The 23,901-nt window shown below is 39.1% G+C and overlaps 1 protein-coding gene, 1 long non-coding RNA gene and 1 pseudogene across 2 annotated transcripts; all 3 read left to right on the forward strand.

Moving 5' to 3' along the window:
* Positions 1–3,055: 3,055 nt before the first annotated feature.
* On the forward strand, positions 3,056–5,264 carry LOC132160864 (uncharacterized). The gene is made up of 3 exons (XR_009438080.1): positions 3,056–3,237; positions 3,834–4,124; positions 4,546–5,264. It is a non-coding gene; the product is annotated as an uncharacterized LOC132160864 (long non-coding RNA).
* Positions 5,265–6,469: 1,205 nt separating this feature from the next.
* On the forward strand, positions 6,470–10,316 carry LOC132091021 (immunoglobulin-like and fibronectin type III domain-containing protein 1; annotated as a pseudogene).
* A 5,669-nt stretch (positions 10,317–15,985) lies between these two features.
* igfn1.4 (immunoglobulin like and fibronectin type III domain containing 1, tandem duplicate 4) lies at positions 15,986–23,074 on the forward strand. Its single transcript, XM_059497805.1, has 21 exons — positions 15,986–16,097; positions 16,388–16,527; positions 16,661–16,760; positions 16,930–16,968; positions 17,067–17,118; positions 17,226–17,415; positions 17,678–17,791; positions 17,875–18,043; positions 18,130–18,402; positions 18,515–19,096; positions 19,227–19,351; positions 19,445–19,586; positions 19,696–19,989; positions 20,071–20,370; positions 20,457–20,636; positions 20,802–20,930; positions 21,004–21,083; positions 21,173–21,365; positions 21,628–21,921; positions 22,011–22,331; positions 23,070–23,074. Exons 1-21 carry the CDS (start codon positions 16,010–16,012, stop codon positions 23,072–23,074), a joined length of 3,810 nt encoding a protein of 1,269 aa, XP_059353788.1. The 5' UTR covers positions 15,986–16,009.
* Positions 23,075–23,901: the final 827 nt, after the last annotated feature.

Consider the following 23,901-nt stretch of genomic DNA (forward strand, 5'->3'; position numbering starts at 1 on the left):
ATATCTGCGAGTAACCGTGGGCTGCATGTGTGCACTTTTACCACTTTCAACTCGCTGTCTGCCTGTGCAGAATGTACGTGCACGGGTCTCATTTTTACAGAAGCCCCGCGCCGTATGTGACATAGTGTATGTGGGCACTGGGAAGTGGGCACATTTACTATGCAGCGCGCTCGACCGATCTGTGTCGATCTTATGTGCGCTAGCCCTGTGTGCAGGGCTGTGCTTACATGTGGAGATGGGCACTGGGTAGTGGGCATCGTCACTGCATTTATAGCACCATCGGCCGTGGCCGGACGAGCATGCACGGGTTTCGTTTTTACAGAAACCACATGACGTGTGTGACATAGTAATTGTGGGCACTGAGGGGTGGGCACGTTTACTATGCAGTGTGCGCGACCGACTTGAGTCGACATTATGGGCGCAGGCCCTGTGTGCAGGGCTATGCTTACATGTGGAGATGGGCACTGAGGAGTGGGCATCGTCACTACATTTATAGCACCATCGGCCGTGGCCGGACGAACGTGCACGGGTTTCGTTTTTACAGAAACCACATGACGCGTGTGACATAGTGATTGTGGGCACTGAGGAGTGGGCACGTCTACTATGTAGTGCGCGTGATCGATTTGAGTCGCTTTTATAGGCGCGAGCCCTGTGTGAAGGGCTGTGCTTATATGCGGAGATGGGCACTGAGCAGTGGGCATCGTCACTACATTTATAGCACCATCGGCCGTGGCCGGGACACCAGAAATTACACCTTTTTCGGGAAATATCTGGGTAGCCGTGATAACGGTTTTCGTGTGCAGGCAAGCGGGCAACCGTACAGGCTTGCGCATTGCAAACAACGCTGAAACAGTCACAATCTCTGGAAACTGAAACAGCGGCGCGCTTCGGTGACAGCCCGGCCGCAGCGGAACTCGTACACCGGCGCTTCGATGAAGCAGCCATCATGTGTAGTGCCGACGCAGCGTCATGCAGCATGCGTAGATGGCTTTCCCAGGATGGCTTCGGGGCTCCCGGCCTCACCGTAATCCTCTGCCGCGGTCCCCGCGGCGCGGGGCGACGGCCAGTAGAGCGAGAACGGGGGTCTCCAGCTACGTTGCTGAAGCTGTTGTGATAACGGCTTTTGTGTGCAGGCAAGCGGGCAACTGTGCAGGCTTGCGCATTGCAGAAAACGCTGAGACAGTCACAATTCCTGGAACTGAAACAGCGGCGCGCTTGGGTGAGAGCTCGGCCACAGCGGAACTCGTACACCTGCGCTTCGATGAAGCAGCCATCGTTAGTAGTGCCGACGCAGCGTCACACAGGAGGCTTTAGATGGCAACACCGCTTTTGCCGCCGTCCAGCAGAGGGCGGACAAAGGTGCGTCGCTATCGCCTGTTCCACCGGCGGAAGTGAGTGGTAGTTCCTGTTTTTAGCATCATCAGTGTGGAGAATGCTAGTGAGACAGACGAACGAGTTCGTGCTGAATATGGAGCGTTCCAAGCCTTCGCCACCTCTTCGTGAAGCTCAGGAAGAAATGAGGCGGGCTTTGAGAAGTACGCTCATCCGAAAGGGAAATACCATCCAGCCGGGAACGAGAGGGGGGGGCGCTGGTGCAAACCACTCGCGGCCGAGACACATCACGGCCAACACGAGCATTCGCCCCGGCTCCTTCTCGATGTCAGCTCGTCTGCTGGGCTTCTGAGCAGAAGGCGCGAGATCCTCGGAGCTCGCCCAGCCATCACTGCCCGAAGCCAGCAGAGAGCGCGTATCCTCTTCCCCCGACGCGGCCCTGAGATCGACTTCCTCGGACGACGCGCCGGCAAACTGCGGGCGCTGCCCACCGGGAAGCGATGCAGGGGGGGGGCCGGTGAAGCAGGGCGAACCGGCGAGCTCGGTTGAGCTGAAGACGGTTCCGGAATCCGCTGGAAGCGATGCTTTTACGGCGCCTCAGCGCAGCGGAGAATGCAGGCTCAGAGAAAAAGGCCAGGCGAGTCCTCAGAGTCACCATGGCAACAGCTCGCAGTGGGGGCATCCGCCGTCAGCGAGCGAGCGCTGCATGATCTTCACCCAGGCAGGAGACACAGATGACGTACCGGTCTCCCTCGCTGAGTGGGGCTCTGACGAGCCGCAGGAAGGCATCTTAAAAAAGACGCGAGCTCTTTTACGAGTGTGTGTCGCAGGGCGAACACACACACACACATAAAGAACAGCTTGTATATAACAGGATTGAAAGGATATAGGCGCCGGATAGCGCAACAGGAACGGCAATGGAAGGCGGCGATGCCAGCAGCTTCAGAATGGCTCGTCCTGCTGATGTGCTTTCTCAGACGGCGCTTGCTTCCTCCGTGATCCAGCGATGCGTGAGCTTCGCTGAAGAGATGAAAAATCAGGTGAGTCAGCCTTTTCGAGCTCCTTTTATAGGTTGGGCCACACCCGTTTCGGCGGGAAGTGGCAAGAAGGGCGCGAAGCGCCCTTATTGGTCTGATGTTGCATCAGCCCGCGCTCGATAGGCTGTGCAGTTGCCGCAGAACAAGCCAATGAGCGAACGAGCCGTCTCGCCTATGGCTGTGTACTGCTGCAAATGCGCTTTACAAAAATACAAAATTAAGGATAATTTTTTGCTTCAGTATTTCGTGAAAAGAGACTTTTCCCGTAGCGTCTTAGCTAAGACGCAGTACGAGAGAGCTCTCGTAAGAGAACCAGGGGAGACCAGTGAGTATTAACAACATGTGTAGTACCGTATGTTTTTTTTTAAATAAATCAGTGGTTTGATTCTTCGCTCATGCATTTTTCAGCTGCAATATAGATTTTAGGCAATCTCTGTGACTAATGCATTAACAGTAATGCATCTTTGTTTTCATTCTAAGATATGAACTGTTTTGGGGAGATGAGGAGACATGGTCCCCCAAAGCTTTAATAAAGTTCTGTGGTAGAAAAAAATATATATTGTAAGAAATTAGGTTTAAAAGTTTTATATCCTTTTCAAACCCTTTCCCAAAATAAATCCCATATCCTATAGCCATACCTTTTCCTTTAATCAACTGTGAATTACCTCTCAACCCTGCAGTAAGGTTCGTCCTGAAAACCGAAGCAAGGAAAGATGGAGAAATTGTCCCAAAGTTCTGGGAGATTTTGCTGAGCGCCGATAAGAAAGATTATGAGCGCATCTGTGCAGAATATGGGGTGACTGACTTCCGCTGGATGCTGAAGAAACTGAATGAGATGAAAAGTGAGAGAAAACAAGAGCAAGCAGAGGTACAGTTTTGATTTGTTTCGATGTTTTGTTTTATTTATTTTTTTAGATTTTTACATTTTCAATATGTAATGATATTTTTACTCACAGTTTGTCAAGAGCATTTCTAACCTTAAACACATCGATGGATCAGCTTCTTTTGAACTTCATCTTATTTTTGATCTTAACAATTATGACATCACTGTGTCCAAAGAAAAATTTGTTCACAGGTCAAAAATCATAAAAAAAAAAAAAAAAGTTTGAAATAATTTGATTAAAATAAACTAAAAATCAATTGCAATAAACAAACCTCAAACAGTACAGTCCTATAGTGTGTAGAAAAAATAATTATAGTAACATTACAAATTATTAACAATTTGGAAATTATAATTATTTTCCAGGGAGGGTTAGGGCCCAATTGTATTATTTAAAAAATAAAATAAAATAATAATCAAATATATAAATAAAACTTTCTGTAATATAACTTCAGTGTTGTTAACCACAGTATCCCCAACACTGTTAAATTTAACATTGCAGCAATTTATCTAATAAGACTTGTATATTTTGCTTGTCTTGTTTTGTTTTGTTCGTGTCCTGTATGCCATGTGCAATGAACCAGCCGATAACAATCTAGATACTAAGGGCAAAAAGGAACCCCGAAAAACAGCCCAAGCTAGAGGGGCAGGCTTGACCTGGCAAAGATCGCTGCAGAACAGCAGAGATGAGAGAATTGCTGCTGTCAAAACAGCCATTGCTGAGGAAGAGGCAGCAGGTGCAGTGGACAGCTGTAGTTCTGCATCTTCTCCTGGAGATTGTTCTCGAGCAAAAAAAGAGGTCAGGAGAGATGGCTCTGGAGACATTGGTCCAGCGAGGAGTGTAACAGACACTTGAGAAAAGACACAGGGGAAGTGTTACGATCGGAGACCCAGGGAAACACAGGAGACAAGAGATCCAATCGCAGTGTGGGTTTTATTTAATGGGTAATCCAAATCAGAATCCAAAAAGCAGGGGTCAAAACCAGAAATCAATCCAAACAAACAACAAATAGGGAAAGGTACAGGAACCTCGGAAGACGAGGAGACTCTGAAAGCGAGGAAACTGGGTGACGGAATGAAAGGACTCCATGAAGACAAACAGAAAAGACCGGTTAATATAGGCAGGGTAATGACTATCAAGTGAAGACACCTGAGTGCAATTAACAGGAGTGCAATTACTGTGATGAAGGGACAAGGCTTTGTGGGAATTGTAGTGCCTACGGTGAGGTGCCTATGGGGAAGTGAGACCACTAGTGGAGACTCAGGGAAACAGAGACCAGACAGCATGACAGGAAGGTAGGAGAACCGCACAGGTTCATTAAATAAGAAAAATTCTATCTTCATCCACATAAAGACACCACAGTTGCATCGATATTTCTCATGCAGTGACATCTATACATTTTTAGGCGTGACATGAGAGTCCAAAGGCAGAAGTAATATCAAGGTGAATGTCTGTATTCATGCATACAAAGGATCATTTTTTAATGACCGACAGGATTTTCAGGTGAGAAAATGTCAGAAACTGAAGGTGTGACTACAGGTTCGGATGAAGCCCTGCTGTCTGGAGACTCAGACTGTTTGATGGTGTACTTAACATTACATGAGAAATAATAACTGATCAAATACAACAGCCATTAATTTCCTCATTAGTGCATTGACTCCAATTAATATGAGTTAAGTGTAGCGCTAACATTTTTTTTCAGTGCCATATTTACATTAACCACAGTGTGGCACTCTATGAATGACACTGCCCACGATCAGCCTGGGGGAACAGTTGACAAGATGAATGGTCCTTACTGGCAAAGATATGTAATTTAGGCAGTTTAGGCAAGTGATTTATAAGTCAAATATAATTGAGCTAGTCAACTATCTTAATAAATTTCAATTTGGTAACACTGTGATTAAGCTTTAAACTTGCAAACTTGCAAATTTTTCATTGTTCATTATTAATTTAATATTTTATATATAATTTTAGTATTCAAAATGCATCACATTCTTAGTCCCTAGTAATGTAATCAAAAGCATTAATGCATGGAACTATGGATTTTTGCAATGAGATTTAACCTGATATTACAACGTGTGGTGTTAATACTAATGAACACTATAACTGCTGTTGATACTAATAAACAATCTTTTAACATTTCAAGCCCACATAAACTTCCTTGCTAAACCTGCGTTCTTCCACCTCCACAATATTGCATTTCACCTCCCACTCCTAAGCCCAAGACACTGAATCTCTAGACTATGCCTTCGTAAGCGCTTTCCTCCACTGTTTCAATTCTCTCATAATTGGTCTTCTATCTTAAAAATCCCTGACAGATTGCAATTCAACAGTTGTCACCCACACCAAACAATCTTCCCACATCATCCTCATATTCTCATATCATCATATAATGGTCTTATTTGCTACAAGGTTCTTCTGATTTCTCAATGATCTCAATGGTCTTGAAACATCTTATTTCCAATTTTTTTTTACACCATTTTTTGATGTGATGTTTCTTGTATAGAAACCCTTTTCTGACTCGGACATAAAAAAGGTAATGGTGAGATAAAGTAATAGTTGTATAAAATGCACCATATTATACATTAACATTTCTCTGGATATTATAGGTATGGAATCAGCAGACCTTCGTGGTAACTTGAAAGCCAGCAAATCCAGGAAGGATGGGAAGAAGGTGAATTGATGATAATATAGTATACACACAGTATTGATTTATTAATTGCTCTAAAAAGTCTTTAAGTGTAGCGCTAACATTTTTTTTCAGTGCCATATTCACATTAACCACAGTGTGGCACTCTATGAATGACACTGCCCACAATCAGCCTGGGGGGAACAGTTGACAAGATGAATGGTCCTTACTGGCAAAGATATGTAATTTAGGCAGTTTAGGCATGTTTCTTGTATAGAAACCCTTTTCTGACTCGGACATAAAAAGGTAATGGTGAGATAAAGTAATAGTTGTATAAAATGCACCATATTATACATTAACATTTCTCTGGATATTATAGGTATGGAATCAGCAGACCTTCGTGGTAACTTGAAAGCCAGCTAATCCAGGAAGGATGGGAAGAAGGTGAATTGATGATAATATAGTATACAAACAGTATTGATTTATTAATTGCTCTAAAAAGTCTTTAAGTGTCTTTGGTAATTGCTCTTTATATTGCATCTATCACTTTTGCTAGTTGTCTTCTAAAGATAAAGCAAGCATATCTAAAGATGGAGGTACACAAAGCAATAGAAAGCAGCAAAGATTCAGACTCAAAACAGTATCAGGCTGAAGTTATGGGGTGTGAGACTGATGCCATGACAACAGCTGGAGGTATTGTTGGTATTTCTTTTTCATTTCAGAAAACAATATATTGCTATAACATACAAATAAATATTTGTATTTTACATAGAGAAAATAGACTCATGATTGAATCGGTGATGAAAACATTTTTAAATATTACAGATCTTCCTAAATTCGACCCTGATGACCTTCAAAAGTTCTCCAAAAATGTGGTAGTTAAAGTTGATCAGACTGCTTTCTTTAAAATACCATTACCTCCTCAAGACCCAGCAGAGATCAGCTGGTTTAAGGATGGCACTGAGCTTTTTGATGGTGGCAGCATAAAAATAGTAAAGGAACTAAACTAGAGCCGTCTTTAGATAAAAGACTGCCTGCAGCCTGACTCTGGGGAAATTAAGATCCAGCTTAAAAACACTTTTGGTACTGCAGAGGCCTTCTCTAGGCTTATTGTGGTCTGTATGTTTCTACTCCACTGTGTATTATATTGAATGTATTCTGAAATAAATATGTATAAACCTTCAGCCTTTTACATGTAGACTCATACATTAACATTAAACTGACACATTAAGTATTTCAAACAACTTTGTACCCCTGCAAACAAGCCAGGTCCACCACAAGGTCCAGTAGAAGTGACTGGCAACTCATCTTCTGTCATTGAACTAAAATTGAATCCACCAAGTGATACCGGTGGCTGTGAAGTGACCATCTACCTAGTCGAGCATCAGCATGTGGGAAGAGTATGTGGAAGAAGGTGTGGGATAATTCAGCCGACCGCCTGTCCTTTCAAAACAGAAACGTGTCCCATGGCAAGTACATATCTCGAATCTATGCTGAGAAATCTTGAGGGTATCAATAATCTTCTGGAGACAGAAGGCATCATGGCTGGAACTCTGAGTGAGACACTGCATGAGTGCTTATGATTAACAAACATCAATTATGCATATTATAAATAAATAAATAAAAACTTGACCAAATGCTCTGACTGGAAACATTTTTCCACTTAAGGTATCAGAACTTTCTATGATGCAGTTTACCCTGGTCAACCCACCCCTCCTAAGGTGGTCAGCGCTTTCCAAAACTGCATCAAGCCAACATGCACCAGAGAAAGATGGAGGAAGCAAAATACTGGGCTACCAGCTAGAGAAACGCAAGAAAGATACAAACCAGTGGGTGAATCTAAACCCATCTAAGGAACCTATTTCAGGTTTTTGCTTTTCTAACATTTCCCAAAAAACACTTACCGGTACATGTCTGTAAAAATCCAAAAATGTACTCTTACATACAAGGGCTGCTTATACAAGGGTCTGATTTTAAATTACAGTTTATCGCACAATAGTGTGTTATGATCTCAAAACACTTTAGTGCATGATTTGTAAACTGCAACATTTTGATGCTCATAACCAGATTCATATGTATGGATTTTCTGACATAGTAACCTTGCCCTGTAACTCACTCTCTGGACATTTTACTTTGAAAGTGTCACAAAACATACAAGCAAGGTAATATCATTTTACATAAATGTCACCTCAGGTCAATTTTTTCCAATAAGTCTGGGTTGTTGTTTTTTTTTTTTTCCAGTTACGGAGAACTTCACTTTCAAAACCAAAGGGTTTCTGGTTCATCTACAGTTAGACAAGAGTTACATGCTTTAATAAGCCACTCAACACTTCTCAAACCCTACCATTCAGCTTTATATAGCTGTTCAAGTAAAAATGAAGAGTGGACATAGTTAAAGTGACAGTAATGCAATGATCTTTCGAGCTGGTGAACCCAATGAATGTATAGCTAGTGAATTCGAAAACTTTTCGATTGTAATTACTGTGTATCTTTAGGTTACAATTAAACAAGAATTATAGTGTTTGAATCCCAGAGAGAGGACATTCATTTGAAGACAGGAGCAAGGTTAAAAGTAAATGGAAATAATTTTTCTGTACTTTTAATCTATGTAGTTAAGAAACAATAGTTTTATGATTAAATGACCTCTAATTCAGATAAAAATTCTGATTATTAATACAAGAGTAGCTATAGGGAGAAATAAATGCCATGGAAGAGAGGGTCTAAATATTTTATATGACAATAACATATTATTTCTGACTAAAAAGTATTTAATCTTCACATAAGTACTGTAGCATTTGTAAAAAAAAAAAAAAAAAAAAAAAAAATTTGTATATATATATAGAAACATATACATCTACACTGTAAAATGTCGAACTGTGTTGTAAATTAAGTCAGTTGATGAAATCTAATGTGGTCGGGCTGATCATGCCATATATTATAAATAACACATAAAACAATATTTATGATTGTAATAAAACTAGTTCATTTAGATGGTTTCAGAGAGGTAGAAAACTTTCACTTAACAGAAAATTTTACAGTGTTCTTAATCCTGAGGTTAGAATATTCTAATGCTTTTCATATTCTTCTGTGTGATAAATATGTAGCATTTTGTAACAGTGTTTCTTGTAACTTTCTAGCCGAAAAACACTTGAGCACATCAAGTTGCATCATGTCATCATTACTTCAACTTTTGACATGAAATTCTCCATAAAAACTGTAATTATGCAATTTCTCTTCACATTTGCTGAAAACTGGCTACAGTAAGGTATCTGAGGGTATTTCACTCTGAAACCTCCATACCAGACATTTAAAAAAAAAATTACATTAAGTTGCATTAAGTATAATCATTCCCTCTAGTCAGTGAGAAATAGGCACAGACACATCTGCTCAAGGCTCTCAGACGTATGCTCTATCTCTCATCCAATCTCTTGCCCCCCGAGTGATATCGACCAAATGTGTTATGGTTATTGATATATTCTTTTAATTTATTGGGTGCATTTACAAAACAAAGTCAATGAAGCAAGACTCAAACCTGCAACTCTCAAAGCAAGACATATTTCTCGGAACCAAAACAACTCACGACAAGGTAAGCGTTTCAGACCCCCTAATACTGAAATCCTATAATAGCCCCTGGTAAGGCTTTAAATGGTTTAGCACTTTACCTGAGGCACCTCTTATGAATTCTCACAGAAACTTCCAGTAATTTTCAAGAGCTTACCGCCTCTCCATTTCCATCATATTTCCCAGCTGCTTGACCACCCCAGAAACCAAACCGCTGTCTCTCATAAACCAACAATGTCTCATTAACTAGAAACATTTCCTTCTCCTTCCTTCTTCCATCTCCTAATGGAATTAACACAATTTTATAATTAAAGAACCGTGTTTGATTTCCTTTGCTACGTACTCATACCATCAGCTGACAATTTCCTCTAATAATAATCAAGATATGCAAGATTCAAACCAGTTTCTTAATGAGCACAACAGCCCAATATGTCATGGCTCTGCCAGCAGATAACAGTGGACTAATTATTCATCTCCAGACATGTTGGTTATCAAGTCACTGGCTTTACTTGATATACTACTATGACAATTAAAATAATCTGCTTTGCACAGCTTTAAAGTATGCAGTGAAGGATATCTCTGAGGGGTCAGGGTATGAGTTCAGAGTGTCGGCCATTAATATATCTAGGCCTGGAGAACCCAGAGCTCCCTCTGCGATGGTTTGCGCTAAAACCCCCAACAGTAAGTTCTGTTCATAATAGTTTCTTAAAAGAGAATATAAATGTACAACTTTGAACTGAATTGAACATTTTGTCTTTCTTCCTACTTTCCATCCATTAATTTTCAGTCAGGCCCCGTTTCAAAGATCCTGAAGGCTTCATGGTTGTAAGAGCAAGAAATTCTATAAGAATCAACGTCGATTATGAGGTACTTTGATTTATTGTGCATGCTGTGAATTAAACTGTGTGTCAGGCCTCATTCCCAAATGAACATATCTAACATTAGTAAGAACATGTAGACTTGCCCCAATGTAAATTAATGTTAATAACTTGGTAAGCGCTCACAGTTTCAGCTGTATTTAGTCATGCTACCACATAATTTAACAGTAGATAAAACTGGCCCAGATTTTCAGGAACTAGCATTGACTTGTTCAAACTGTAAATTTGAGCAAAAATCATACTTTCCAGTCTTAAGCAAGCAGCAATAACCAAGGGGTGGGGTGGGCTTACTAAAGCAAAGGTCAACTAAGCTGAATATTTTTAATCAGTCATAATTTTTATTCTATAATTTCCTTTCAAACATGGCAACGGCTCACCACAACCTGCCATATCAACAACCTCCTTGCATATCCTGTATGTTCAATATTTCAAATCCTTGCCTTAAGTAGCCTCAATAAATTATGCAGAGAGCAAAAAGCAGACCAAAGTACATCACTACTGTGAATTTGACTACAATGTCCAGTTTATAACACTAATATTTAGGCCTTGCTGCATGCAGAAGCATCTCTTAGTAGAGGCGGTGTCCTTATGTCAACAAGCACCTTTCAGTGACCCTGTAAATTCATATATAATCAAATAGTTTTAATTAGTCTACTTTTTGTAAGGCTGTTTAAATGGCTTAATAAAGAATGTGCCCAGTATGCACCACTATTGGCTGTAATGTCCTTTGGGGTATACAATTTTCATTGAATCCTTCATGTGCCAATTTATATAGCAATAATATTAACAAACAATGACAGAAATTTAATTCTGGCCTGAACTATTCCCTTTTCTCATATCTAGTGCCACTAGTCACAAGGTCACCAACCATGATAACTCTTGAGAGGCCACCTTCCATCTTGGTTCCACTGAAAGTCCACAGTCCAGCATAGGGCTTTCAGCTGTACATGACCTGAGCTGTCTGTGGCATCCCCACACCACAGGTTGCATGATACCTCAAAAACGTCTGCATCAACTCCAACAACAACTACTACTTCACAAATGTATATGGAGTCTGCTCTATGTACATCATCCGAGTTGGGCCAGAACATAGTGGCAAGTAGAGTACAAAGTACAAAGTGTTGGCGGTCAACTCATTTGGCAAAGCAGAATGTTCCACTAAACTAATAGTGAGAGGTAATCATTATTACCACATTTGAATATGTTACTGCTACTATGAAATGCAATCAAAATGACATTTTATTCTGACTTTATTCTCTTTTCGATTAATTTACAGATTGAAATTCAGGACACTGAATTAGCTTGTGTACTGCAAATCAATGTATATTGAATTATTTTATGTAGCTCATTAGGAATAATATGCACTGCAAATGCCAAGAGATATATTGGTGTATCACTGTTTTGTGATATTTTATTAGAAAAAAATAAGAATTATTAACTGCATATTAGTGCTATTATAGCTATAAGAATCAAACGTGAACATTGTTTATTGAAAAATTAATAAATAAGTAAACAGTTTTCTGCTCACTTCTCTGGATGGTCACTTTCCAAACCAAGCATCAAAATAAGAATCTTAGCAAGGGTTTTTACACTGTATTTTCCCCTTATTCAACAAAAGATTGTAGATATGGAAAACAAGGCATTTTGGATCTCATAAAAGATTTAAGTACTTTACTACACCAATGCAAAGATCACCTACCCTGGGCCAATTACAATAGACTTTGTACAAAAGTGATGCAAGTTATCTACGACTCTACTGGAGAATAAACACTCATTTTGCTGCTTACCTTGTGGCTTCAGAAAGTGTTTCAGGTCATAGGATGACGTTTGTGTTTACTCAATTTCCTGAAGTCCAGAGATTTCTCCAGGCTAACTCAAGCACAGGTCCTTGCAATTTGCCTGGGCCCAGACTTTGAGACAAGCTGTCTGGGCACGTCAAGCTTGGTAAACCCCTGTCAATGTAAAATGAAACCCTCTCTCAGGGCTGTGAAGGGAAATATGCTGCCACATGAATATATTTATTTTTTTACAAGGCCTACGTTAATAACAATATGAGCCACTGATTATTATATCTGTAAAGGCTTTATATTTAGACATAATCAAAATGCAATGGTCAAAAATCACCTGTAATAATTACACTCAAAAAACTCTTACAAGCAACTAATGCTTTCATTTTAAGAGCCATTTAAGATACACTTTAAATGTCCAATAAACATGCAATATGTTCGGTCATGTTACAGGAGAACATCATCCTACTGTAAATGGCAAAGCCTGTATAGGGCAAGTGTCTACATTTAGGACACATGTATGACTTTAATGCTAAACTCACTCGGTTTTTTGATTGTAATCATAACATTTCTGCAAATAAGTGAACTACTGGGATGGAGTTCATAATCAGTTTGGTTAAACAATGACAGTTATAAACAATGTCTTGTTTGTAGACACTTTCTTCAGCCAGACATTGAGATCAGCAGATGAACATCAAAATAACATGATAAACATTTTTTTTTTTTTTTTTTTGCAATGCCTGACATCACACGAAGCAATAAAGTTTTGCTTTACATTCAGTCACGATCAGAAAATGATACATGTATATGAATATCTGCTTCATGGGTTGGACATCCACCCCAGCTTCTCAAATGAAAGCTTTAATGTGACAGCTGATTGATTCAACTGCATGGAAGGTTTCCATTCGGTCCACCAATGTTCTTAACTGAACAAGCAGTGTTGACGCAGAAGCTGAAGGAGCAGCAAGATTTTAAAGGTGAGATTTTCTTTTCTTTGACATGCAGCACACCATCAGGAGCAATTCACCATTCCTATTCACAGCTCACCCATAGCTGAATTTCAATAGTCCTTGAATTAAGAATAAATAATGGAAACAAATTTGGAAATAAATAATGGTTTTGAGCACATGATTTTATTATCACAATGGGAAGACAGCTGCACATGTAAAACAGAGGGGAAAACCACTGAGAGCAATATGCTACACCAGCAGTGGTTTTTCCTCTTAAGAGTTAGCACAGATGAATATGTGGTCATCTACTGGCATACATTATTAATCTCGGCTATGAGAATCATTCCTATCCATGCTATCTCTTGTCTTAACTTTGTTTATTATGTTTACCAGAAGATGTGCCATGCAGAATTATACAAACTTCTATTTGAAAATGCATGCCATTTTTCAATTCAAACTTTCGTTAAAAATATTTGTAATAAATCAATAGCTTCTTTCATCTTATTTTCCAACAAAACATCCAAACCTCTTGTACATCTTATGAGATCTGGTAATGCAAAACACATTTACTTAAGAAGCAAAGATAATACAACTTGTTTTTCTTGTTTTAGACATAACTCTGACAATATTGCATAGTTCATCTCATGTCATTCCAAACCTCAGTGACTTATTTTCTTCCATAAAAGACAGAGTTGTTAAGCAGAGCAATAGTAAAGAGCAGCCTTGGTCACCATTCACTTTCATGTGCATAAAAAGAAAGAAAATGGCAACTGAGGCTGTCATTTTGCATTTTGCCATTGGTCCAAGTAAAATAATCATAATTAAAGGAAAAATCTCGACTCAGAATCTTAAACAAATTTGCTTCTTGAGTGCATTATTCTTGTTTTGATGCATTTCATTTGGCTTTGTTTCACTATTTTGTTTGGTAGGAGATAAAAAATGAGACAGACAGACTAATAAAGTGAAAAGGGGAGGCTTTTGGATAGACTATACAGCTTGACACCAGATCGATTGACAAATGTTGAGGAAAGATGAGCAATCTGAATGAAAGGTTAAGGTTGGGACCTCAGAACAGCATCATCTCTGCCTAATGGTGGAGAACCATTGCTTCAGCCACTAAAAAATGTCATTTCAAATTAATTTTCCCGCAGCAAGAGACAGATACTAAGCATCGGACAATTGTGTCACATCTTCTTGGTTCTAAGCTAGGCAGAAATATTCATATACGGCTCACATAATTTCGTTTTATTCATGTGTGATCTGTCAAATGTTGGATAACTGTTTCTTTCCCCTTTGGCCTTGTAAAAGCATTGCTGAGGATCCTGTGAATCGTGGAATGCCAATAAGTTTTTTTACTGCCAGTCTAGTATTACGCACCATGTGATATGTATCAAATCAAATCCTTAATATATCTTTATTGGTTAACTTTTTGAAGGTCATGGCCTGATATATCTTCTTTAGGGCCATTAGGGGAAAGAAAGAGGAACATCTTTAAATAAAGTCTGGGGTTTAGGACTTGGCAGTTTCATTACTTAATCTATCCTGAAAGAAAATCATGATTATTTCAGTAGGTTTTATTACTAAATGATGGAAATTATGAAAGTTCAAAGCAACAGTTTTATGAATAATAACCAATAACAAGACCTATATACAGACAGTTTTTTTTTTTTTTAGTTTCCCACAAGTGCATGGGATCATACGCAAGTTATATAGAGACTCTGTATCACATTGAGTGTACAGTATTTTTTAAAGGGGTCATATGATGCGATTTCGATTTTTCCTTTCTTTTTGGAGTGTTACAAGCTCTTGGTGCATAAAGAAGATCTGTAAAGTTGCAAAGACTAAAGTCTCAAATCCAAACAGATATTCTTTATAGAAGTTAAAAGTCAAACACGCCCTCCTAAAACGGCTCATTCAAACATGCCCCCACATGTCTACAGCATGATGTAGAAGATTTGCATAATGCCGCCCAAATATTCACCCAAAGAAAGAAGGCATAACTTTTATTCTCGCTGTTGCCGCTGGCGCCATGTTGTGGAGACGCTGTGTGTTTCGTTGTGAAAGCGAAACTACTTCGTTTGGCCTTTCAGAACAAGGAAATGTGCAAAATAATGTGTTTTTGAACCTTAAACCACATAAAAACATTGCATTACACAAAATAATGTTCTTTTTAGTAGCATCATATGACCCCTTTAAACGTTTTTGTGTTCTACTAAATAAAGGACAAACTTGTAGCAGCTGGTTGTAATGATTATATATATATATTTATTTCACATACAGCCTAATTTCTTGACAATTGGAACAAGAATAAAACACATTCTGAAGATGCCACAGCCTGCAAAAGAGATTCCTGTTGGTCAGGGTAAGTTATATTTGAATCAAAACATTATATTTGCAATGGTTTACATGATTAAATTACTTAAAAATACAAATGTATGTCCCAAATAGAAAAAAAGGCCTAGGCATATTGTGTTTAAAGGCTTCTAGCACTACAAAATCTCAACAGCTGCTGAGTTATCAACCTGCCATTTTAAAAGCCAATCATCAAGAGAACACTCTGAGTTTTAGTTTTGACACACACACACACACACACACACACACACATACATACACACACACACATAATAAATGCACCACCAAGCCTAAATAATTTATGGTAGGTTCATAGTGGTCGCTTATCCTTTATTTCGGTACCTACTTATTTGTTTTGTTCCTAACTTCCAAGTTAACATTGCCCTCATGTGGTTATATGGATAAATATCCAATGACGGCAATGGAGCTTGCACATCAGCTCTATTTTGAATAACATATATGGCATATGTGTGTTTCATATTTCCAAAAACAAAACATTCAGTGTTTAATAAAGCACACAATGTAATGATTTATGCAATTTAATGATTAAAGCACATATCTTTAAAGTGGAGATCAAGAAGAGATCTAGAGTGCCTGGTGTTATGATCACCCAGTACGTCAAGGAACTGCCACGTGGAAAATCTACACCTGATTTCACCAGAAAACCAATTGCCTTGACAGTTCAAGAAGGTATAATAATAATAATAATAATAATAATAATAATAATTAATAAGTGTTGATATTGTTAAGAAAAGTCAAAATATATTTTTTCAGTATTTAAAAGACATGTTCTTTTCAATAAATGCACACCAATAACTGATATATTGTCTAATAGACTATTCTGTGGATTTGATTAAACATTTATGTGTTAGTTGAGCAGTCATTTAGCTATAATGAAAAAGTAGTACCTTCAGGGTAGTAGATCCCTCACTAGCATAAACCTCAGAGATGATGAATGGATTGCCTTTCTGTAACTGCAGGCAAAGTGGCCATTTTTAAAGCGGTGGTGAGCGGAGATCCAGCACCAACTGTAACATGGGCTCGCAACAAGGCTGACATTTCTGATCCAGAAAAATATAAGCCGAGATATGATGAAAGGAACAGAGAACATGTTCTAGAGGTAACATAACAATGCCAAACATTTGGATCTGAAATTACAACATTATCATACAGTACAGCATATTATGATGATGGAACCTCCTATAGTCAAATTATTGTTTCATTTTTTTTCACTGTTTGTTGCATTCAAACAGATAGTAAATGTGCAAGTAGATCAAGCAGATACGTACAAATGTTTCGCAACAAATCAATTTGGAAAAGCCATGTGCACAGCTGCATTGAGTGTATTTGCAGGTAGGCAATATATATTTTTATCTGAAAAAGCACAATATTCAAGAATATTATCATAGTCAAATCTGTACATTCAATGAGCAGAACTAGGCAATAAGATCTATTGTATAATCTGAATGCATGCTCACATTTATGCAATGTTCTTATGGTAGTTCCTTTTTCTGTCTTTTAGTTGGATTTAAGAAAAAGTCAAAAGATACATCACAAAAAGGTAGATATGTTAATCCTGAAATATAAATTATTATAAAGAGGGACATTTACATGCCGTATTGTTAACGTATGATTTTTTCTTCTGTTTTGTTTGATAAGATGACCTAAGCAACGATCCTGAGGACTTCAGGAAAATGCTTAGAAAAACCACGTAATTGCTTAACTTCTCATTTTTCAGGGAATCAAGTGTTTAAGAAATGTCTCTTATAAATCATAGTTACTTTTTTCTTTCCTCAAAATGAAAAACCTTCTGTCTAGAATTGTCAAGAAGAGAAAGGAAAAACCCAAGAAAGAGGGAGAGATTGATCCAAAATTCTGGGAAGTGATGCTAAGTGCCAAAAAATTGGATTATGAGCGCATCTGTCATGAATTTGGAGTCACTGACTATCGGTGGATGCTAAAACAGCTCAACCTGAAGAGAAAGGAGAAGGAGGATGAACAAGCAAAGGTATATGTTAGCAATTTAATCATCTGAAGCTGGTGTCTCACAGTAGATTTGTCAGTCAATTTCCAATCATTTTGAACCGAGACTGTGCCTCGAGACACCCTTCTGCAATTGCAACAGCCAACTTCTCTAATAATTTCTAGAGTTTTTTTAAAAGGATCTTCATTGAAGCCAACTTCTCTAATAATTTCTAGAGTTTTTTTTAAAAGGATCTTCATTGAAGTCTTAAATTAACTTCTAAACTCCCATTTTTTATGTCTTATAGGTGGTTGAAAATGTTGACAACATGAAGCCGATTGAAGTGAAGACAAGTGACAGAGCTGAGTTTGAGTTTGATATGAAGCTTAAGGACACCAACAGTAAAATTTATCTCTTCAAAGTAAGTTCAAATGGTTTTTACACAGAAAAAAAAAGTCATCTAGGACAAAAAAAAGCATATTTAAAACCCTTCACTCTTTCCAGGATGGTCAAATGCTTGATTATGGCAGTGACACTGATGATTCCTCCAAACACAATATGAAGAAAACTGGTGACAAATACATGTTTAGCATAAACAATCTTGGCTTAAATGATGGTGGACTATACCAAGTGGATGTTGAAGATGTCAACATTATCTCAACGACCTTAGCAAGTAAGAAATCATTTCATTTTTAGCATTTCAAATAAAATACTTCGAAGTACATCTCTTCATCCATTTTATTAATCATTTCCCTACAGTTTTTGATGTGGAATTTGATGGTATGCTAAAAGATGCTAAAGTGGTTGAGGGGGAGGATGCCATATTTGAGGGCATTTTTTCTGGCCCTGTACCTCAAATCACTTGGTGTGTCAATGACATCTCTGTTGAGCATGGAGACAAGTACAATATCACAGTCTCTGAAGACAAGCTCACCCACAGATTGGTAGTAAAGAATTGCAAAAAAGAGGACAAGGGTGTGTACACTGCAATTGCTGGGATTAATTCATCCAGGGCCACCCTCACTGTTGATGGTAAGTCTTCAAGAATACTAAAGAAACATCATATTTCAGCATAATTTTACACTTATGTATTGCAAACAGCCCAATAAACTAGTGTTGTTTGTTATGCTCTATGCCACATCAGAGGACCCTAACATCAAGGGAAAAGGTCAAGGTGGTTCAAGTGATGGAGCAGATGTTTTTGCAAGACGTCTGGCAGATGAACAGGCCAGACTGCAAAGAGAAAAAGATGAAGCAGCCAGGAGAGGCAAGGGAACAGATGGGAGAGGTGATGGAGCGGATGACCGTGGTAGTGCAGCGGATGGTCGTAGTGATGGAGTGGATGGCCATGGTGGTGCAGCGTATGGTCGTGGTGATGGAACGGATGGCCATGGTGGTGCAGCGGATGGTCGTGGTGATGGAACGGATGGCCATGGTGGTGCAGCGGATGGTCGTGGTGATGGAACGGATGGCCGTGGAGGACTTGGTGGAGTTGGAAGAGAAGGATTTGGAGGAGATGCAACAGGAAAGTATGGACAAGGTGGCCTTGGAGGACTTGACGGAAGTGGAGGGAATAGACTTGGAGGAGATGCGACAGGGAAATATGGACAAGGAGGAGATGGTAAAGATGGAAGTGGGAGTATTGGAAAGGTTTCTGGAATGGGTTTGGGAGCAGACGGACTGGGAGGCCAGTCAGCTGTGGTTGGATCTGGTGGTGATGGTACAGGTATGTTAATGACAAAATTGTACAAAAACTCTGTCAGCAATTAACATTGCTTATCATTTAATTTCAATGAAAAACTTACCACTTAGTCTTAGACAAGTTATTGTAATTCATTCAAATGTATTCGTTCCAGATGATAAAGTGCACTTTGCAAGTGGCTTAACAGACAAAAATGCTCTCCGTGGCAAACCTGCAGAGCTAGTGTGTAAACTAAATACTGACAAAATTGATGGTGTGTGGTATAAAGATGGAAATAAGGTATGTTTGTGTGTCGTAGCAATATGTCACTGACTGATCACTTTTCACTGACAAATACAGGGTTTGATATTGATATAAATCTTTTCTCATCAGCTGGCTTCCAAAGATGGAGTGGTGATCTCTAAGGATGGTTGTACACATAAGCTCATTATCCAGAATTGCAAGGATTCTGATGTAGGTCTTTATCATTTTGAGGTAAATGGTTGCAAGACAGAGGCCATGGTGAGAGTTGGAGGTAATCATATAAAATTTTCATTTTTACATTTGGCTAGAATGAGGAAATTACTGTCAGTTTGGAAATTACAATAATCTTTTCTGCTGTATATTGCTTCTATTTTTCCCAGACCTTCCAGAATTCGATCCTGATGCTTTCCAAAAGTTCTCCAACCCTGTGATAGTGAAAGCAGGCCAGAGTGCATCTTTTAAGATGGCATTTCCTCCACAAGCTTCATTGGAGATTAAATGGTTTAAAAATGGCTTGGAGCTTCTCGATGGTGGTTCGGTGAAAGTTGTGAAGGAATTGAACCACAGTCGTCTTCAAATAAAAGATTGCCTGCGATCAGATACTGGTCAAATCAAAATCCAGCTAAAAAATCCTTTTGGTTCTATTGAAGCTTTGTCAAGCCTTACAGTACTAGGTGAGTACAATATCTGCAATTAAACTGTTACCAAAACAAACAAACTACTATATAAGTAACACACATCTGCTCCCCTGATAGACAAGCCAGGTCCACCACAAGGCCCACTAGAAGTGAATGAAAGCACATCCTCTGTCCTTGAACTGAAATGGAATCCTCCGAAGGATGAGGGTGGCTCAGAAGTAACCAACTACATAATTGAGCGTCAACAGGTCGGGCAGGGAGCCTGGAAAAGGGTTGGGGATATTTCAGCTAACCATCTAACCTTCAGAGACAGAAACGTGTCTCTTGGCAAGAGGTACATCTATCGCATCTATGCTGAGAATCTTGAGGGCGTCAGTGAAGCGATGGAGACTGAAAAAATCATGGCTGGCTCTTTAAGTAAACTTCTTAAGTATTTACTGCTAAATGTATCATATGAGAAGCGCTGAAGTCATCTAATATTCATATCACATATGTGTTGGCAGTGTTCCCTGGTCCACCAGGCACGCCGAAGGTGGTCAGTGCATTCAAAAACTGTATAAACCTAATATGGACCCCACCAGAGAAATATGGAGGGAATAAAATCTTGGGCTACCAGCTAGAGAAACGCAAAAAAGATACAAACCAGTGGGTGACTCTGAACCTAGTTAAGGACCCTATCCAAGGTCATTTTTTTATTTTATTACAAAGCTCCATATAAATGAAAGGCACGGATTCCAGCTCTACTAAATGTTGAGTCTGGAAAACAACTGCTATGACAAAATCAATAAATAACCATTAGCAAGCCACCTAACCTCAAAATACATATAAGTGGTCTCTACCTCTTACAGATCTGAAGTATGCAGTAAAGGATGTGTCAGAGGGGTCAGAGTATGAGTTCAGGGTAACAGCCATTAATTTGTCTGGGCCTGGAGAACCCAGTGCTCCTTCTATGATGGTCTGCGCTAAAAACCCCAACAGTAAGTCGTAGTCATGATTAAGAAATCAAGTTAAGTTTAAACATCTTTACTGATTTCAAACAATCATTTTCAGAGAAGCCACATTTCAAAGATCCTGAAGACTTTATGGTTGTGAGATCAGGAAATTCTATCAGAATCAGAATTAATTATGAGGTAAATATCCACGTCTACATATCCAAACGTATTTACCTTCTAAAATGTTTTTTTTTAATCTAATAAATATATTGATATTATGCACACAGGCCTCTCCACCTCCAGACATTACCTGGCTTAAAAATGGGGAACCTGTATCTCCCTGGAACAAGATAATTCATGCTGATGGCACTTGTACGCTTGTCATACCCTCCTCAAGGTACTCAGATTCAGGAGTGTACACCATTGTGGCCAAAAACTCAAGTGGGCAAGCCAGCTTCGACATAGAGGTCAGAGTAACAGGTAAGCTACATTTGATGTAAATGATATAGCAGTCAATCACACAATGTTAACAAGTCAAGTACCATGCTTCATACAATCTGTTGCCATATTCATTCATTGTTCAAAGTAATTGTTCATGCTTTAAGCTTAGGTGAGACCACCCCTTCAGAGACAACAAACCAGAAAAGAGCATGTCAAAGAAACAAAGAGTTACCCATAAGTGAAAGAAACTATTGCATACATATTCTATTCCTATAAAATAATCCTCTTTATGTGACTACAGATGAACCCAAGCCCCCAGGCCCAGTGGAGCTAGAACAGGTGGTTTATGGCAAAGTCATTATCACATGGAGTCCATCTCCAGACCACAACAAAGACGACCGACTGCACTACATGTTGGAAGAATATAACTCCAACACACGCATTTGGCGCAGAATAGCAGACCACCTTCTCTGTACTACCTACACTACCAGCATTCAACCAGGTCAAGAATATCACTTCAGAGTCTATGCAAAAAATGATATGGGAGTTTCTGATCCTTCAGAATCACCAACTTGGGGCAAAAACAACAATAAAGGTAGGTAGCAGGACCACTACCGGTTTAGCTTATTGTCTTGCACAATGCTAAGTACTTAGGTCTTTTTTTCTTTCCTTCCTACCAACTAGTTCCAATGTTCTCATCTGTGTCAGCTGTCGTCACTTTGGAAAGGCCACCATCCGTCCTGGTTCCACTGAAACTCCACACTCCACCAAAAGGATACCAGTGCTACATGACCTGTGCTGTCCGCGGCTGTCCCAGCCCATACATTGCATGGTACCATAACGGGATTTGCATCAACTCCGACAACAACTACTACATCACAAACGCATCTGGCATCTGCTCTATGTATATCCTCAGAGTTCGGCCTGAAGATAGTGGCGAGTACAAAGTGGTGGCAGTCAACCCATTTGGCAAGGCAGAATGTTCTTCTACATTAAAAGTGAAAGGTATGACAGCTGCAGTGTTCATTTCAATGCTTCAGAAGTGTTTACCACAGTCACTTGATTTACTTGATGGTTTGTACTTTGTGAACAGTCACGTTGCTAATAATTTTCAACATGGTTACGTAATGCATATGGGCAACTGCTATGCCAGAGTTTGTCAAAAAGTGACCTCCAGGGCATATGTGGAGCATCAATCATTTTTATGCGGTCACAGATTGATTTAGACAAATTAGCTGCACTTGATGCATTAGAGCACTTTCTGTGCAAATATCTATGGTGAATTCAGAAGCACTACACCTAAAAAAAAACTACACCTAAAACTAATTGTATAAGACAGATCACACTAATGTTCTATACGGTCCCTTTTGACAAAGCACATTCAGTGTGTACTTGCACTTGCATTATCAGTTGCAACATGCCTTATTTTGAAATTCAATAACACACAAAATTAAGGCAGAGTACCTAGAATGAGATCTGCATAAAGTATGTTTCAGTCATGAAAATGAAAGTGCTAGGATCTGACAATTACTCAAAAAAATTAACTGTCATTTGGATAATTTGGTTTCTAAAAAAGTAGATGAAAAGCCCTGGCCAGTGCATTACATATGTAAATCAAATTACATTTACAAACACATTTTTCTATTCAGCTTTTACAGAAAAACTAAGGTTTATCACAATAACAAAAAAAAACCTCTTAAATATAATTTTATTCTTTTTCTTTTTTTCTACTGTGTATTTCAGATTGATCTGTACTCCACTGGACGTGCTGGTTTTTGCTCCGCTTCTGCCACAACTAATTTCCTGCATGCATTTTAAGCTAGGACAGTGCATGAATATAAATGAACATATTTATGGTTGCAACTGAGAACTCATAGAATTTACTATTATACCAAGGAATGTGTGGCCCGCTACTAAAAACAAAAGAAATTGGAAAGTATTTAAGTGTACGTATATGACTACACAATATGCAAATAAACATTTTCTGACAAGCATACTTTCTAGCATGTTATTCTTTGAGCCTTTAAATTTTATCCCCAATGATCCAGTTACATATGAACTATAGTGGACTCTACTGGACATTCTTCTTTGACATGGTTGAAAAAGACATTTATTCTCACACACATTCCCCTTCTCATTGAAATTACAGTTTAGAATATTCCAACAAGATATGCAGCCCTCAGCAGTACAGTGACATGACATCCATGTCTGTGATAGCGTGAGAACATGGATAGTACTGTGTTTCAGATTGCAAAGTGAATAGTTCCAGTCTCAGCATGGTTCCCCACAAAACCAACTCCAATGTCAGGCATCCCTGAAACTGAAACCACTATCAAAAAAGCATATTATTACACTTCTTGTACTCCCTACTGGATACCGAGATCCCCTGTGCAGTTACTGAGCGTTCTCTTGGATTTACCTTCCACACTAGCAGTTATATCCAAAGACTATAGAATACCCAAGACATGTCACTCTACAGGCTGCATCCGAAAGTCTATGCAGCGGACTTGCTGCCTCACTGCCTTATGAGGCAATGACTTTGCAGGCAGATGTGCTAAAACTTGATTCTAGGTTT

The sequence above is a fragment of the Carassius carassius genome, chromosome 17 (genome assembly GCF_963082965.1).
Source record: "Carassius carassius chromosome 17, fCarCar2.1, whole genome shotgun sequence".
Lineage (NCBI taxonomy): Eukaryota > Metazoa > Chordata > Actinopteri > Cypriniformes > Cyprinidae > Carassius > Carassius carassius.

Bases quoted from the DNA above. Each gene is read 5' to 3' on its own strand.
- igfn1.4 (XM_059497805.1), top strand. From the start codon at position 16,010: ATGATCACCCAGTACGTCAAGGAACTGCCACGTGGAAAATCTACACCT. The intron at 16,098-16,387 runs GTATAATAATAA...CTGTAACTGCAG, and splicing joins TGCCTTGACAGTTCAAGAAG to GCAAAGTGGCCATTTTTAAA. The intron at 19,990-20,070 runs GTGAGTACAATA...CTCCCCTGATAG, and splicing joins GTCAAGCCTTACAGTACTAG to ACAAGCCAGGTCCACCACAA.